At 39.9% G+C, this 17,203-nt stretch overlaps 2 protein-coding genes across 5 annotated transcripts in view; both read left to right on the top strand.

Annotated features, from left to right (window-relative positions):
• Positions 1-7,889: 7,889 nt before the first annotated feature.
• On the top strand, positions 7,890-10,100 carry atp5mc3a (ATP synthase membrane subunit c locus 3a). 2 transcript variants are annotated; one of them, XM_031858482.1, is made up of 5 exons: positions 7,890-7,954; positions 8,157-8,253; positions 9,000-9,074; positions 9,345-9,535; positions 9,647-10,100. In XM_031858482.1, the coding sequence occupies exons 2-5, from the start codon at positions 8,215-8,217 to the stop codon at positions 9,759-9,761; spliced, it is 420 nt and encodes a 139-aa protein (XP_031714342.1). In that variant the 5' UTR covers positions 7,890-7,954; positions 8,157-8,214; the 3' UTR covers positions 9,762-10,100. The 2 variants fall into 2 exon arrangements, with proteins under 2 accessions (XP_031714342.1, XP_031714343.1); XM_031858483.1 differs by having other exon boundaries at positions 7,951-8,042.
• Positions 10,101-10,317: 217 nt separating this feature from the next.
• The window catches only part of atf2 (activating transcription factor 2), a 16,997-nt gene continuing 10,111 nt past the window's right edge, over positions 10,318-17,203 (top strand). The window contains exons 1-8 of one of the 3 annotated variants that reach the window (XM_031858479.1): positions 10,318-11,248; positions 11,863-11,935; positions 12,295-12,391; positions 12,478-12,596; positions 12,706-12,831; positions 13,417-13,595; positions 14,628-14,742; positions 16,296-16,388. In XM_031858479.1, the coding sequence (XP_031714339.1) occupies positions 11,888-11,935; positions 12,295-12,391; positions 12,478-12,596; positions 12,706-12,831; positions 13,417-13,595; positions 14,628-14,742; positions 16,296-16,388 (777 nt within the window). In that variant the 5' untranslated portion in view covers positions 10,318-11,248; positions 11,863-11,887. The other 2 variants (XM_031858480.1, XM_031858481.1) reach the window with 2 other exon arrangements.

Below are 17,203 nucleotides of genomic sequence, written 5' to 3'. Positions count from 1 at the left end.
CAGGTCCTATTTGCCAGGTAATTAATAACAGGCCGCTGAGGCAGGATTTAGCTATTATTTCTAATATGTTGTGTGATTGTAAAAAGCACCTTTTCCAACAGTACGATTGCATTCATTTATATCTTGTTATTTTGTAAATGCTTTTCCAGAGCTTTAATTTATACAAAGTGAAGGCGGATTTTCAGCACAACCATCAGTAATCTAATTTAAAAAGAATTTGCTGCTATCTGAAGGGTTACCAATTAATTCAAATTGATTGCCTGTATAATTTAGTATATTATAAAGCCCAGTATTAAGCTTTCATTATGCTGGTCATGGCTGTTTGCTCCTTTGAGTTTTTCAACTTGTTTTTCATCAGAACATTTAAACGTAAGAAAGCCAGTCTGATCCTTAATCACTTAGATCATGAATACCAGCATGTAATGTGGAGGTGATGAGTTTTAAAAGCGCCACTACTAATCATAAAGTACCTAACATGGATTAGGAGCAGAGCAAAGAAATTGAAGTCAGAGGTGCTGCAATAGATCACGCTTTCTTTGGGTTCTCCGTTGGTGGCCAACCAATAAACTTAAAATAGGTGAGGCCCTCTGCCATTAACAACAAAGCGCCATCAGCCGTGCGTCCAAGGTGGAGCCTCCTACAGGTCACTGCTGCTGTGACTCTCGACAATATGACAGATTAACGACAACAGGTTGAGCCCTGCACTTTCGGCCGCCCACAATCTCAATTATGTCTGTCTTAATGTACACTGAACAGCCACAATCGCAGGGCCATGGACAGGGTAAACACACTTGCAGGAAGCAGACTAGTGACAGGATAATAAAGTGCCATGATTGATTCGGCTTGCTATGTGCCAGATCGGTTTATTGTGTGGGAGGAGTGGTACCAGATTGTGTAGGTTTCTGTGGTGAGCTATCTGTTGTCTTGGCTCAAAAGGGGAGCTGAGGCTGGTTTAGGGATTATATGTAAATGTTATGGTTTCCCATAACTGTTGTGTTGTGTGTGATGTTTCTTTTTGCATTAGATATATCGGCCTGCTTGCTCATTTTGTATTTCAAAACGCGTTTTAACTCGGATGTGGAAAGTATCCAGATCCTTTTACTAGAACTAGTGCTAGTTAAAATTCCATTGCAAGTAATAGTACTGCATTGAACATGTTACCTAAGTATAACTTACATTTCCTTCTGTAATGCCGTGGAAATAAAAAATCAAATCAAATTTGTAGAAAAGGTAAAAGAAATAAAACCTGTTCCCCTGTCTCATATGTGGCCAGCAGCGACTGTTTGTCTGTGCTCGTACTTGGGAAGAGAGTTAATGCGTATTAATGGGGCCTGTAAAACAAACTAATTGAGCATTCCGGATCTTGCTGAATTGGGGATCTGTGAGTGACATTGTGCAGCTCCAGGACCTCCACCAGACTGCTTTTATTAGCTCTCTGAACTGGGATGTAGGTCAGGCCATTAAAAGCAGGAAGGGCTTTCCCACTAAATATTGCTGTGACAGCCTCATATTTGACACCCCAATCTGTGAGCAGTGCTTAGGAGACATTTGCAGCAGCCGTGTGGCGAACAGCTCCACGTAAGGAGACGTCATTTATATAGATTGCCACTACAAAAAGTTAATCCCAGTTTAAAGCGATTTAATTGAGCACAATAAACTGCAGCCATATGCATCCCATAAAAATCAACAGCGTTCCATGTGAGTGCAAAGTAAACATGCCTTGAAAATCACTTTATGTGTAACAAGTCTCACATCCCAGTGTTGGCGATGTACCTTTTGTGAATCACTGAAACAAAGCCTGCATTTATTTGTTCCTTGTATGGTGATTTTAATAGTAGTTAAAGAGTGAGATGTTGGAAAATAAGCTTAGGGGTTGAACATTCTGAACCCATCATTATTTTAAAACATTGGTTGTTTTTTTTGTTCAACAAAAGAACAAAGCTTTGAGAGCCTCCAACACGTATATTACCATTTAAATCAGAAGCTAACGCATTATATTTCGGAGATACGACTGAAATAAACCAAACTAGACACAACGCACTAAATCACCGTCTAAAACAGTAAGTAGTAGGGCAATAATATTTCAATAGGGGGCAGCACACTGCCATTACAGATTGGCCTTTAAATCATATTTAATTGCTCTTTTGTGTAGTAGTCTGTAACTGCAGTTTTGCTGGAGCTTGAAACACAAAGTTCTCCTGATATACTATACTGTGTGCAGCATATACAATCTGTCCATCAAATCCACTCTCCATATGCCGTCCTTAACAACCTTCTGTCTGCTGAAGCTAACGTGAACGTCTTTGTTAGGCGTTATAATAAAAACAGACAACAGTGCAGCCTAGTAATGGATCACAGTATGAGGTCAAGCAGATTCCTCTAAAGTGGCCGGCTCGTTTTCTTTCCCTGTCATCAGCTTTGGGTTGGCTTTTTACTGAGGTGTCATAAGCCATTTCATTGTAAATCTCAGTGACCTTGAAGTCACTAGAAAAAGCACAGATCCGTAAACCAATCATCGCACGGCTGCCCCTGTCAGCCACGCTCCTGTTCACACAGTCACTGCCTGCATTTCCTGATGTTAAACAGAGGGAGGAAAGAGGAATACAGCTCAGTTCACACAAGTGTTTATAAGAACACAGTGCCAATATCAACTTTATTTAAAATCCAACCAATATTAGCATTATAGTTCTGCTGTTAGGACATTATTTAATAAAATAGCTGTTCAGTTGAACATCCATCCCTAAGTGCAGGGCATATGGATATAGAGGCGATACAGACTTAGCTAAAAAGTCAGGATAAAGACTAATGATACTGCAAGCCTCAGCATTTCGTAGACCACTCTCAACTGCACTGCTCACCAGCTGCACAAAGATCAGTGTTATGGATTTGTTGAAAAATCCATTTTTAGAATGCTAATGTCCTTTATATCTTTCAGAGATAAAGAACGCTCGGTGCATTTCTGTGGGATGATTTCCCGCGGTATATCAGAGATCTGCCTGTCTGCTCCAGCTGTGGATTATTGGACCGGCTGCTTGAAGGCTGTCTCCACTCTCACTGGTTCTCAGGTTCTCTGTACGACCCACGCAGGTTAAAGAATTCACAAAGCCGAGTCTTTGCAGCGCTGCGGTTTGTGTGCAGGTCTTTAAAACAAAGTGACCTGGATTCAGTTTCCACCTGATTTTGCACCTGTTCTCCCGTTTGCTCAAGCAATAAAACTGTTATCACGGTGTACGGTTATGTTGTAATTATTAACTGTGCCACCCAGGAGAAATGGCACCATCGTATTTTTTTTAGCTCCACTGGCTATTTAGAAATAGCTTTCTGGTGATCATTTAGTCTACTTGTCCAGCTATAATCTTGATTGTATCTAATAACATTAAAGTAGAATAAATACAATTTGAACCAGTAGTATGACTTATCATACTTATATCAGCAAAGCAGCTAACCAACTATAAAGAGCTATTTATGAAAAACTTTCATAAAGCCTTTATGGCATATTAAAGAGGAATGCAGATTACACGCACACATTTCTGAGCTCTTATTGTACTGTACACATCTGGCGACTTTATAATAAGGACTCCAGGTCTACTACATCTTCCAAGGAAGGGAAGGTTATGTGTGAACTGTTCATAAAGCAAAATTAACTTAAAATACAGAAAACATTGTTTATACCAAATTTAGACTAATCGCTATATTACTCTGAACAGGGGAAACCTGGTTTTCAGTAATATGCATCATACTGGAATGAAGTGCAGAACCCAATGAAGTGTAATCAGTGTGTATGTAGTGACTTGTCTTGTGTATATATATAGTTTGTTCTCAGGTTTTGATCTCAACAGTCCTGTAGATGTATACATACTGTGTATATATAATACTTGTAGACTAAGCCATCCTGAGTCTATGCAGCAGCAGTGTTGGATGAAAAATGACTGTGAAATCATTTTCTGTAGTTCAGGCCATGTCTTTGAACAGTCAACAAGTGTTGTCGTTAGACTTATAGTTGTAGTTTGATATTAGACCTCTTTTCCTGATTTCTTTTTGTCCCCACGATTAGATTTAAGCAGGTTTGCGTAGCTTTATTTGCCTTTAATACAGACTTGCAATGGAATGAAAGCCCAGGCAGATGTTTCCATAAGAAGCCATCTGATTCATCGATTCGCTTCAGTTGATACTTTTAAGAGAGGGAAATGCCTCAAGTGATGTACATGAGATAAGAAATCAGAGGTGGAGCGCAGATGAACTGTACCCCTCCAGGCGGTGTATCCTCGGTCTTGACAAAGAAGGGAGCCTCGGTAGTTTCGTGCAGCATCCAGATATGGAGATTAGCATGGAGCCATCAGCAGCGCTGCAGTCCCTCCCTACCCTGCTTCTCCTGTCAGACCGCCTCCTCCCTGCTTGTCAGGAGCTCCGACGAGGAGCTGTAAAAACCTTTTCCCCTCTCCTTAACAACTGCAAAACAACACGCACACACTCGGGCTGAGGTGCCTGCTTTTCTGAGGCCTCTGACAGGACGTGCTGCAGGCACAAATTGTAATTCATAAAGGTTAAGGGGGTCAATGCCTTTTATTACCAGTCTGAGTGCATCCAGCTTGATGGGGCGGGCATGCAAATGGAATGTCTCAGAGTGTTCTATGCAAGAACTCAGACAGCGAGTGCGTGCGTGCTTCTGAATGGGAGGAAGTAAAAGGTGGTGGGGGGTGCGTGAGACCCGGTGCTCTCTCCACCTTCCTCAGCCATGTAGGACCACACAGCCGCTGCCCGGTTAATTAGACAGTATGACATTGACCTCAGGTAGTTAACGGCCACTTTGATATGTGCCGTCTTGCAATTAATATATTGTAAATCTTCATGTTTTATCATACGGCTAGCTCTGACCTATAAGTGTCTGCATTACACTTGGGCCTACAATACATTCTTACATCTTACATTTGCATTAACACAACCGCAATATCAGCAATGTGAAACTAAAGATCTGTGATGTGTTGGTTTTGTTTTCAAAGCTCTCTCGTTCTGCACTTACATGATCAACAGGAAGATTAAGAGGTTCAGACCAAACCAGGTGCAGTATCAGAAAAATGGGATAAAAGTATAATTATTATTGATTATTTATTTATTGTCTATGGGATAGTTATTGAGACATATAACAAGAACAGATAAAATTGTATTCTGGTTAATCTGCTTGTGAATTTTAGAACAATGCTGTTGTGCATAGCTAATGTTTCTCATCTCTTTTGTGACCCCTGCAACAAAGGCTATGATTACATTAGACCCCATTGCACCCTCTGCTGGACCTTTATGGACGTTACTTTGTTCTTGGTCGCTATAAGATATGTTTAAGCCATTCTCAGTCTCCGGCTGGACAAGGCTTTTAATGATGCAATAACAGGTTTGTGTCTTCATGGAACAATAATTGCTGGACATGAAATATAGTTTTACCAGATTATGGGATTCCTTTTTTCTGTTTTTTACGACACAAGTTTGATTTCAGCTTTGCAGAGGTTATTACTAACACATGATAATAAATGAAATCATGTGAAATAGGCCGTTGAAAAGTAACTACTTGGCACACAACCCCTAATGCAAAGTAAATACGTAGAACATCAGAATAGGCTGAATAGAATAGAGTGGAACAGAATAAATTAGAACAGGATGTGATAGAATACAATATATCAGAATAGAACAGAATAGTATACTTAAGAGATTTAAGAATATAACAGAATAGGATAGAACAGAAGGGTTAAAATATGACAGAATACAACAGAATAAGATAGAATAGGATATGATAGAATAGAACACATAAGAATAGGATGGAACAGAGCATGAGAGAATAAATAGAACATAATACAACAGAATAAAATAGAATATGATAGACAATAATACAACTGAATAGAACAGAACGCAACAGAATAGAATCGGAGAACCGAACACAATAGAATAGCGTAGAATATAATTACTTTTGTTCAGCTGTTCTTTGACTTTTAATGCATAAAATACTTTGCTGTCTTCTTCTGTATTTCTTGTACATACATGATCTACTGAATCTGTGGCTTGTGGCTTCATGTTGACTATGAAACTGAAAAGATCATACCTGAGGAGCCACTGAGACATTCCTCTCTTGAAGCCAGCATGCAGCAAAGGCAGACTCCCTGTGCTCATTACCTTTCCATCACAGACCAGCTGCTGTGGAGTCATTCATCACGATTACAAATCCGACCCGGTGTTGGTAGCCTACAGCTCCACCATCAGCCTGTGAGATGCACAGGCAGGGCCCTGAGCCATCGGTCCCTTTGGGCAGAGTGTTAAATTCACACCACAACAGGTGATGGTAGTGGACAGCGGCAGGCAGCTTTTCTTATGAGGGAAAAACTCATTTTGAAATACTGGTTGAAATTCTGCTTCTCTGCAGCCAGGATGGAGACCGTTTGACAAAAATAAATTGTCTCTTTTTTCGATGTAGTGCTGGTGTGATGCCAATTACAATGTCACTTAGAACAGCTTTGACAGAGACACAGGGATTTATCCTTCTTTCAGCTAAATGTTTGACCCGCAGCAATGCTACAGCCAAGAATTTCCACCCTTGAAATAGACCCTCATTCCCACAGTTGAGCCAAGGTCTACCAAGAACAGATATCTAAATGTTAACCGTCACAACTTTATGGATTTTTACCACTTCTTGCCTGCAGAAATGATTACAATAATATTTTAACGTCCAATAATCAGACATGCATTTGTAATATATATTTTAAAAAGTTTATATATTTTTATCATTAACACTCATCCACAGAAACAAATGCAACTGAACTGTTACAAGCAATGGCAAGTGTGTTGTCATTGTTTTACCCCAAACGTACTGCTTATTAAGGTAAATGCTGCTTTAGATACATATAATAGTAACCCATTTAAATCCACATGTTTCCTTATGTAACTTTAAAGGTGGAAATACAATCTTAACCAGCAGTCTTCACATTTGTATATTATGTATTGACTTGTTCTGGCTGTACATTGAAGTTATTGGATATGGTAAGTTTACATTGAATAAAATACTTAAACCTAAGACCTCATGTTTTTTTTATGGCTGGAGCATTGCCTCAAATGAAACATTTCCCAACCTCGTCTGTGGCACTCAGCCCCACAGACATTAGTTGCTACTAAAGATGTGTCTTTAAAAATAGGTCACAAATAAATACTGTCATTTTGTAAAAGCTGAATGATTTACTGGTCACTGTAGTTTTTAGATAATATTACTCAAACAGGAGGAAATATGTATTTATGAGGTGCTCCCTTTAGCCATAGCTTTGTTGCACAACTCAGTATTTACAACAGCAGGAAATGTATATGGGATTGACTTAAAATAACCTACAGCATGGTTATTGATATGTTTTAAATTGCTTTTTGGACAACAAACAGCTATGGCACGGAGGAAAAATCTATATCACACTTTGGCAACAGTACTTGTTAGTTGGATCAATTCATTGTTGGTTTGCATCTTTTCATGGGATTGTTATCCCCAGATTTACAAGATGGTCCCTGTATAATTAATAGTTTGGTCTACAAACTTTACATGGTGTTTATTATTATTTTAACTGAATAAGGGTCCACATCTGTTTTATCATCAGCTATCCACCCATTTTCTCTTTAAGTTCGAATATCTTCAGCTTATATTCAACATTATAGTAGAGTCCGACCAACATGAGCTGTCAGTTTAACATCAATACAACTATAAACAATATAATTAAATGTAGTTTATCGTCCTTCTTAGTTATATCCACTCAATGAAGGCGCATTCATCAATATACACAAACAAAGATTAGTTTTGTGAATGAACATTGCTGTTTTTTGCGATCTTGTTCAATAAAGTTTCTGTGAAATGACCTTCCACCGTCGTCATCCGGGCCTCTAAATACGTCACATCGCGCATGCGCACTGTTCTACTGTGGTTCGACCTCTGCAGTCGGTAAGTGTGTGATGGCAGTTTGAATGAGAAGCGTATCTTTACAAATCCAATTTCATCCTCTCTCTTAACTCCACATTGCTGCGCACAAGTGAGGATAGCATGCAGCATGGATGTGAATGTACATATGAGTGCCTTCATTTTCTCCCTGGAGCATTTTTACACCCGTTTGACCTTACTTCTCTCTCCGGTCTTCCTTCCTCAGAGAGACCCGGGCTTCAACCAGATTTGACCGAACCTGTTAGAACTACCTAAATTAGAAGATGTACGCCTGTGCAAAGTTCGTCTCCACGCCGGCTCTGGTGAGTTTTCTCTCTGTGGTGTGTTTTGTGTCCTGCTCCCTGAAGTATCCCGGATAAATCCGGTGGGCCTCTGGCTGATCTTGACTGCAGCTGACTGGCAAGGGTATCCGCAGTCTAGGCCAACGGGCTAGCTAGCTCTTGCTAAAGCACAGCATTACGTAAAGGTTTTTTTAAAAACGTGTGCAATGTAGCGCTAATGCTAATGATTCAGGTGCATGTAAGCTATCTTAAACACTGCCTTTGCGTTAGCTTGTAGCAAACATGTTCAGTAATGGCCGTAAGCTAAGGTCATCACAAGCCTTTTGTTAGCCGAGTTTTGTGCAGAGTTCCCCTGAAAACTCACGAACATGTCTGTTCAACTGATCCACAAACTATCTCCTTTAAATTATATTAAATGTAGCCTGTGTTGTCAAGTCATTCACCAAGGTCATATTTCTGTTTCTAGTTCCTCTATTAGTCTTACCAGTTTCAATTAAAATAGGACAATTTGTTAGGAAGCTTTTTATTGTATTTACACAAACCCAGGAGTGACTTCGACAGCACAGACTGTACCCACAAATTATTAAAGCCCACAGGTCGTAACGTGTGTGCACTGCAGTGAGTGACTCTGATTAACAAAGTGACATTAGGGTTCCTTCCACCTGCTCAGACTGGTAATGGCTACCAACAATATGTATCATATCTTATCAAGCTTTTGTGTTTAACTAAATGTGTTCTGCGTTTTGTGTCCGTGCTGTTGCTTTCAGGTCCGTGCTGGTTCCCGGGCTCTTTACAGACCCCTCTCTGCCTCTGTGCTGTCCAGGCCTGAGCTCAAAACAGAGGTGAGAATAAACGACAGGCTTTCTACTGGGACTGCAACTGTCATTCTACCACTTGATTGTTTAATGCTCATTTACTTTATAAAATGTCAGAAATATTGTCAAATCATCGTGACGGTTAACATGGAAATTGGTACTTGACAAATTATAGTAAAAATTGTAATTTAGTATTTTTTTCCCATTCCTTTATTGTTCTCACTTACTGTATTGTCATATCTCATGTCATTGGTGTTGAAGGTGTAAGTTAACCGTTTTTGTCTTTTCTTGCTCCAGAGCGGCGTTGCTGTGATGCCACAGAGCCCCCTCACCCAGGTCATACTGAGGGGCTTCCAGACCAGCGCTGTCAGCAGGGACATCGACACTGCTGCCAAGTTCATCGGAGCTGGAGCTGCCACAGTCGGAGTAGCTGGATCTGGAGCTGGAATTGGGACTGTGTTCGGCAGTCTCATTATCGGCTATGCTAGGTTTGTTCTCACAAACGTACATCCTGAAAATATTAAAATTGACTCGAATTAATAGATTTCTGGTGCGTACTTTGTTTTTCCATTGATGCCATCGTGTGTTCTTGTCTGCAGGAACCCATCTCTGAAGCAGCAGCTGTTCTCATATGCCATCCTGGGATTTGCCCTGTCTGAAGCCATGGGACTGTTCTGTTTGATGGTTGCTTTCCTTATCCTGTTTGCTATGTAAAACTCTGCTGTCATTCAACACTTTCATTACAGATGTGACTACATATTTTATTGTGGCTACCAAAATTGTTCCGTGTTGGTGTCATGGAAATTTACATTTTCAAGACTTTCAGACACTGTAAAAATACACAAAACATGTATTGTACAAATGTAAGAAATTACGTGATTAAAATACATGTATTTGACTATTTAACAATGGCACTTTTAACTTTTATGTCTGGAATATCATGCTAGCCCAATAGAAAGCAGTCCTCTTTCTTGAATGTCATCTTTTCTGTGAAGCATCTGCGTTGACTTGTCATGAGTCGGCCTTGTTTTCTTAGCGCATCACATGGAAGATTTTGGGGTCCATCTGAATTCATTCTTGGATAAGATGCAGTTAAACAGTACTGTAATTAGACAGCAAGTGAGTGCTTGCTTTTGTAAATGGCATTAAAAAAATCTAGAGGATTTAATGAGCTATTTAATGGGTTTTGACTTTTTTGAATCTCATGCTGGGTTGTTAAAATAATTGGCTTTCTGTCATGGAAGCTGGGCTGAATTTAGTTAAAACAGAAACGAGTTAATTTATTTTATAAACATGTACGGTTATCGGTTACTGTTTGAATCACTTTATGAAGCAATAATAGCCAACATTGTCCTGGTACCAGCTTCTCCAAAGGAAGAATCTGCTGATGAATATTTATTTCAGTTTTGTTCCATTTTAAATTGAGTGTCTTTAGGTTCTGGTCTGTTAGACAAACTCTATTTAAAAGTGTCTCTTTGGGAACTGGTGATGGGCTAATTATTTATCTAAACATGCAAATTAATATCCAATCACAGAATGGTAAATACCAAACAACATATACCGGTGTAGTTGACAGTTTAAGATGTCAGATGGAATTGAAAGCAAGCTTGTATGTGCTGGTACTTAACAACTCAATAGTAGTCTTCTGAAGAAACTAAAAGTACCGTACATCCTTATCTTTTATAACTAATAGTTAATAACCATGTGCTAGAGTTTTTAACATTGAAAGCTAACGCAGTGCAAATATCTTAAATATAATATATCAACAGGTATATAGGCAGCACGAACACCAAACTATCAAGGTGTATGGCTACTTAAAGCCTCAAGAACATATAAATGAACAATACACTTGTTAAGTGAAGTACGAGACATCATATTCAGTAATTCAACTTTTGAAACGAAAATGTTTTTATCTGGTGGTTCTGGATTTTTCAGTGAGGGAGGAGTAGTAGATGTAATTTTAATGCGGTAATTTAAATTTTTTGTGAAAAATAAAACATTATTCAAAGCAGAGTATTTACATATGTCTTAAAAACCGCATTGAAGGGGATCTGTAATTAAATTACTGAATAAATGTTCAAAAACTACATGAGAATCCTGGCACTGTCCTCGTGTGACGTTTACGGAAATGCCTCAGCCTCTCTCGCGATACTTTGGTACAGACGTGGGATTTTGTAAATTAAGGGTTGTGGCTGAGAGAGGTAAGTCACCACTTAAACTGATGGCGAATGGACACAAAGCGGTTGTAAAAGGCATCATTTCTGGCACTGCGAGGGACTTGTGCTCCGGTACATTAAAGCGACCTCGAGATAAACACTGACATCTCTTTTGTTTACAGAGATATCTAGCTCTAAATATGGCGACGGTTGTATGTTAACGCAGGGCGCTCGGGCTATTCCATGGAAGCGACTGGGGCAGATAATTGCAATCTAACTATAAACGTTGTGTGTTTATTAGTGTTGCGCATTTTCTTGACATTTTACAACGTAAAGCGGTGCAGGATGTCCTGCTCAGCCGCGTATTTGGACCGAAAGAAAACAAACCGTCTTTTATGATGACACTGAGGTGTAAACAACCAAAGCATCATCGATATGCTTTGTCCAAATGTGTAGCTGTCCTCTCTCACTGTGCCACTCCACATATTATCCGATATGACTTAAATCTGCTGTCATTTGTGCCACAACCACAATGTTCATTCCACAACTTGAAGGCGCCACAGTCTTATTTGTAAACAGTTAACCCTTTACAATAATTCTCATCTTTATTTATTCTGATATTAAACTCCTGCTTGTGCGTTTTCCTTGTTTTATTTCAGGGTGACACAACAGGAATTCCTTAATATGAGTGATGACAAACCTTTCCAATGTACTGCTCCTGGGTGTGGACAGGTAAGTCATCTCTGTTATCGTGAATGTTATTGTGCCACTGTTTTATATTACCCTGTATGTAGACAGACCTGAGGCTGGATCAACCTGCCTGGGAAAATGCACCATGTGAGCACAATACGCACTGAAATAATAAAGTGTGATCGCTAGAGTTTCAACCCGGGGCTCCTGGAGTCGTTTATAGCATTAAGTCTACCTATTTTAATATGTAAATATGGACACAATAATAGAAACACCTGGAACACACCTGAGAGATGACTGATGTTTGAGTTGCTCACCTGCAGCTAAACAGCAAACAGACGTTCTGAAGCTTTCCCATGGAGATCCTGTTTGATTGTTCTTTCTGTTCTGACCGTACAAAGAGATTCACAAATGAGGACCACTTGGCTGTCCACAAGCACAAACATGAGATGACCCTGAAGTTTGGCCCTGCGAGGAACGACAGTGCCATCATTGCTGGTAAGTGCTCTTGATGTTGAGATGTGTTGATGTCATTCATACTTTACATTACAGTCTTGGTTCTGATGGTTTTCCTCCATTTGCAGACCAAACACCGACACCTACCCGCTTTTTGAAGAACTGCGAGGAGGTCGGACTCTTCAATGAACTTGCAAGTCCGTTCGACCACGACTTCAAGAGAGCGAGTGAATATGACATTAAAAGGGTGGTTGTCGTTGCCAGACTTCTTGTCAGCAGATCATCTCACTTCTACGTATTATCATTGATATCACTGATCTGTTTCATTGAGATGATTTATTCTTATTTTTCTGTAGTTACCATTGGATTTGTCACCTCTTGCGACGCCTATCATCCGCAATAAAACTGAGGCGCTCACAGCTATGGAGGCACATCGAGACAGCCCACTGCCTCACCCCGAATCTACCACCAACGATGACAAGGTAAAGCCTTTGAGTGAGCTGTTTGCAGTGTTTGTGCTAATCATGGAGCCTCGTGACAAGGATGTCACGAGGAGTGAAGAACAAGGCGTCCTCTTGTGATTGGTGTTATTCTCTGGAATTACACATCCACTTGTATGAATATAAACGTGATAAGTTATCAGATTATTTGCTTGTTTCAGTTTGACTTTGTCTCAACTTCCATGAAAAAATGCTAACAGTACTGCAGAAAATGACTGTCTAGAGAAATCCATTGGATGTATTAGATGACTAATACGCTTCCATGTGTTTAGCTCTTTTATTCCTAATATTGAGAAGAATACGGTGACATGTGGCCTTCATTTTATCATAAGAAGTGATTTACTTAAACAGGGTTGTAACGGTATACAGCGCCATTAACATGTACATGTGCTTATCTACAGTATTGATAAAAAACCTCAGTATATATTAGTTGTTAATAATCAGAGGGCGTTATTTTAAAAGCTCAAAGCTGATGTTATTTTTGTATATTTTAACATTCAACTCTTCTTAACAATCTGGTGTTCATTAAATGCTTCCTGCAGCTAAGGTCTTGTATGCTGTTTTCAGGATTTATCTTTGCAGCCAGCCTCACTGCCAACATCCACTATAGTCCATCCTGCATCCCTCCAAGTTCCCAATGTACTTCTAGCAACCTCAGAGGCTAATGTTGTAATACAGCAAGCTCTCCCATCACCAACATCTAGCTCTGTTATTACCCAAGTCCCATCCACTAATAGGCCTATAGTGTAAGTAACTCAAAACGTCCATTTTTTTATTTTTTTTAAATCATGGTTTTACTAAGTCATCTTTTTTTAAATATATGTGCAGTTTCGTTTTTGGTGAGCTCATATGTCATGAGTCATGTGCTTGTTTTTTCATTTATTTGCACTCTGAAGGAATTTATTTTTTGTGGCTGTAGACCTCATAAGTCTCGTCTTCCAGAATAACATCGACAATGCTCAAATATAGTTCAAATTCTGAGTGGTGGAAGAAAATTAAACAATCAAAGGGGTTTCCACATAATGATCTGTCCCTGTATCAGGCCTTCATACACCACTGTAAAGGGTATTGAGCCTCTTTTTATTTGAACAAAGACGCAGAAAGGTAGGATTATTGTTGTAGAACACGGACAGTGTTCAGTGAAGCACAAGCTCGCCAGATTGTGTGTACATGTGAGATATCCATTATGATCATCAATTGCCTGTGAAATGGAGCTACAGCTACAGAAACTTTCACAGGTCAAAGAAAAGATAAATTGGACTTGTTTAAAAATCTGTCTGAATAATTATGTTTGCAGTGACGCACGGACACGAATTATGTTTTATTCTAAATCTGTCTAGCAGACTCTCCCTGGGCCCATAATTAATAAGCAAAGTAATGATCAATGAAGGACCCAGTTTGTAGAACATGAAGATTTTCCTTTTAGATTTTGGGAGTAAAATATGCTTCAAACACACAGATGATTTGGTGGAAATCCCACGTGTTTTACCGAACCAAAAGTCCACATCTGGGCAACACTGATGTCACTTATGGGGTCTAATGTGATGACAGAGTATGTGTTCTAATAATCTTGCTTCAACCTGTTACGCGACAGGTGTGTTTTTGAGTTGTTTTGGTTCCACTTTATTTTCCGTGAGTCGTTGCCTGATTGTGACATTATGCTGGTGTATTAGTAGCCACCCTTGTCTTTAATTTGCGAACAGATTTCGTTTTGTGTGTTAATCACAAAGTTGTTGTTTTGTTTCCCTCACTGGGATTTCTTCTCTCTCCCCCTTCAGCCCGGTGTCTGGCACCTTCCCTGTGCTCTTACAGCTGCCTAATGGTCAGACCATGCCGGTTGCTATACCTGCGTCTATTGCAACCTCAAGTGTACATATCCCAACTACGATCCCTGTGAGTTCGCTGTTTGTTATATTACGTTAATGTTGTTTTACTGTGTTTGAGTGAAAGCAGCATTTTGAAACTTTTATGATAATTTAATGACTGTTTTGAACAAATAATGATGTCGGTAACAAGTGTTTGTGGACAAAACAATCTCACCTGGAGGTCAGTTTAGTGGCTCATGTTCTCATGGAACTGTAAATGTTAACGTTTCCTTTATTCTGAGCAGTTTAGAGACGTCTCATTCATATTGGCTTGAAAGGCGAGCTTCACAATTCATTATTGACTTTGTGAAAACAGCAGACAGTCCATTCAGTAGCTGTTTCTGGACCTTTCTACCCGATCACAAAGCTTCAGAACAGCCACTAAATGAACCTTGAGGGGAGATTGTGTTGTCGACTGTCGTTTTCACGAACATGAATGAACTAACTAATTCATTTTTTCCCTTAAGCAGGGCAACTTTAGATAACTATATTTTAGTCCAGTGTGTAGAATAACAAAATCACTAGATTGTGTTGTTAATCACATTTTTTAATTTGGGATGTTGTTCGGACAATCGTTCACATCAGTAAAATTTGAAGTCCTTCCAAAAGGAACATTTAGAATACACTTATCCTGTAGCGATACATTAATACCACAAATTGTCTTCACTCTACTTGGACAGAGGGAGTGGTTACAACTTTGGCATCTCAGATTTGGCAGTGAAGTCAGAGCTGCAGCGGTTGAGGGAGGTAATGGACTTAAGAGTACAACTGTGTGTCGCTGTGGCAAAGACACAGGATTTGGCCGAGGCACAGCGGGCTCCGGTCCAGGACACTTCACTACTATTTGTCCTTGTGCAATTAGAATGAACGCTCTTGATTTCTGGCAGAGCAGATAGATGATACTACTAATGTGTTTTGCTAACCAATTATAACCGATATAGGAAATCTCATACTGGAGATATGTTTGTAAATCAAGGTTTTTGGAATTTCTTTTAAGTCCCCCATGTGGGAGCTTGTCTTGTTGTTCGCTGTAGTCCTGGTTGTCTGTGTGGAACACTGAGCAGCAGATGATTATCTCCTGATAGCAGCACAGCAGGGGAAAAAAACCTCTATCTTCCCAGTCTGTGGGGATTGGGAAAGCCGTTGACAAGTAGAGGAGGGCAAAAGTAGATGGAGAACATAAGCCACTGGTGGGGCTTTCACTCGATCATACCCCCCACCCCGCCTTTTCTTTCTCTCCCTCTCCACCTCTCCCCACCTCCCTCTGTCTCATTGTCAGCGGCTGCGAGATGAGGCCTGGCTCTGGCCTTCTAACTCGTGTCTCTCCATCCTCTCCTCAGCTTCCCTGCCCATATGCTCTCACGCAGGCAGGCAGAGGTTCATTAGCGTGCACACGGCATCTCCATGTGGCGCTGCCTCCACAAAATAACAGGCCATCCAACCTAATGAGGCTGAGATATGAGGAAACTCTGGGAGCCTGCCGCGGCTGTGTTTGTGTAACATGCGAGCGTTTGTGTCTTTTTTTAACAGCTGAAGACAAATCTTCTCCGTGCTGATCTGTCTCTTTGTCTCTGCTGTCAGCTTGTCAGACCTGTCACCATAGTGCCTAACGTCCCCGGGATCCCAGGACCTCCCTCGCCACAGCCACAGCCCGCCCAATCAGAAGCGAAGCTGGTATTAACTATCTCTTCTTTTACATCAAATATTATTTCCATGTTGAGTCTGTCATTCCCCATCTGAGAGGGATAATAACAACCAAAGTAATGAGGGAGCCTTACGATAAGAGATCAATTCCTTCACCAGATGAGGGTGCTAGTGACAGGTTGGGTCTATTTATTTGTATTCCCCTTTTATCAATTGACTTTCCATCTGGATTTTACCACCTAATATTTCTTTGAAATTTGATTTGATTTATAGCATTGCAACGATTAGTTGATTAACTGATGAGTCCGAAAATTAATTTAGTCATTTTTTAAGCAAAATGCTAAATATTTAGTGCTTCTATTAATAATAACTTTATTTGTAGAGCAACTTTTATGTTAAGATAAGTCCCAAGTTCTTCATAAACAAGTTTTAAAATAGTCATAGATCAAAAATAAAAATGAAAATAAACCATTACAATAATGCATGCATTTAAGGATTTGCTATCTTTGGGTTTCGGACTGTTGGTCGGGGAAATCATAACAGGCATTTTTCACTATTTTGTGACAGTTAATTGTGAAAATGATCTGCAGATTAATGGATAATGTGTGGGAGAAGCTGTTCATAACAGTCTTGCAACTAACTGGGTCCTCCTGTATACAAAGTGATAGTTGAAGGGCAGGGATATGAAGTGTTTGGAGGGAGATCAGTGGCAATGTGATGAAGCACGGATCACAGAACCTGTAAGTGTTCGCAGCATGCCCCGCCTGTGGAAATTAACAGATAAACTGCAGAGAGGAGGTGTGTGTGTGTGTGTGTGTGTGTGTGTGTGTGTGTGTGTGTGTGTG

The sequence above is a fragment of the Anarrhichthys ocellatus genome, unplaced genomic scaffold (assembly GCF_004355925.1).
Source record: "Anarrhichthys ocellatus isolate YVR2014 unplaced genomic scaffold, GSC_Weel_1.0 scaffold20, whole genome shotgun sequence".
NCBI lineage: Eukaryota > Metazoa > Chordata > Actinopteri > Perciformes > Anarhichadidae > Anarrhichthys > Anarrhichthys ocellatus.
This window is presented reverse-complemented; position numbering and strand designations above follow the sequence as displayed.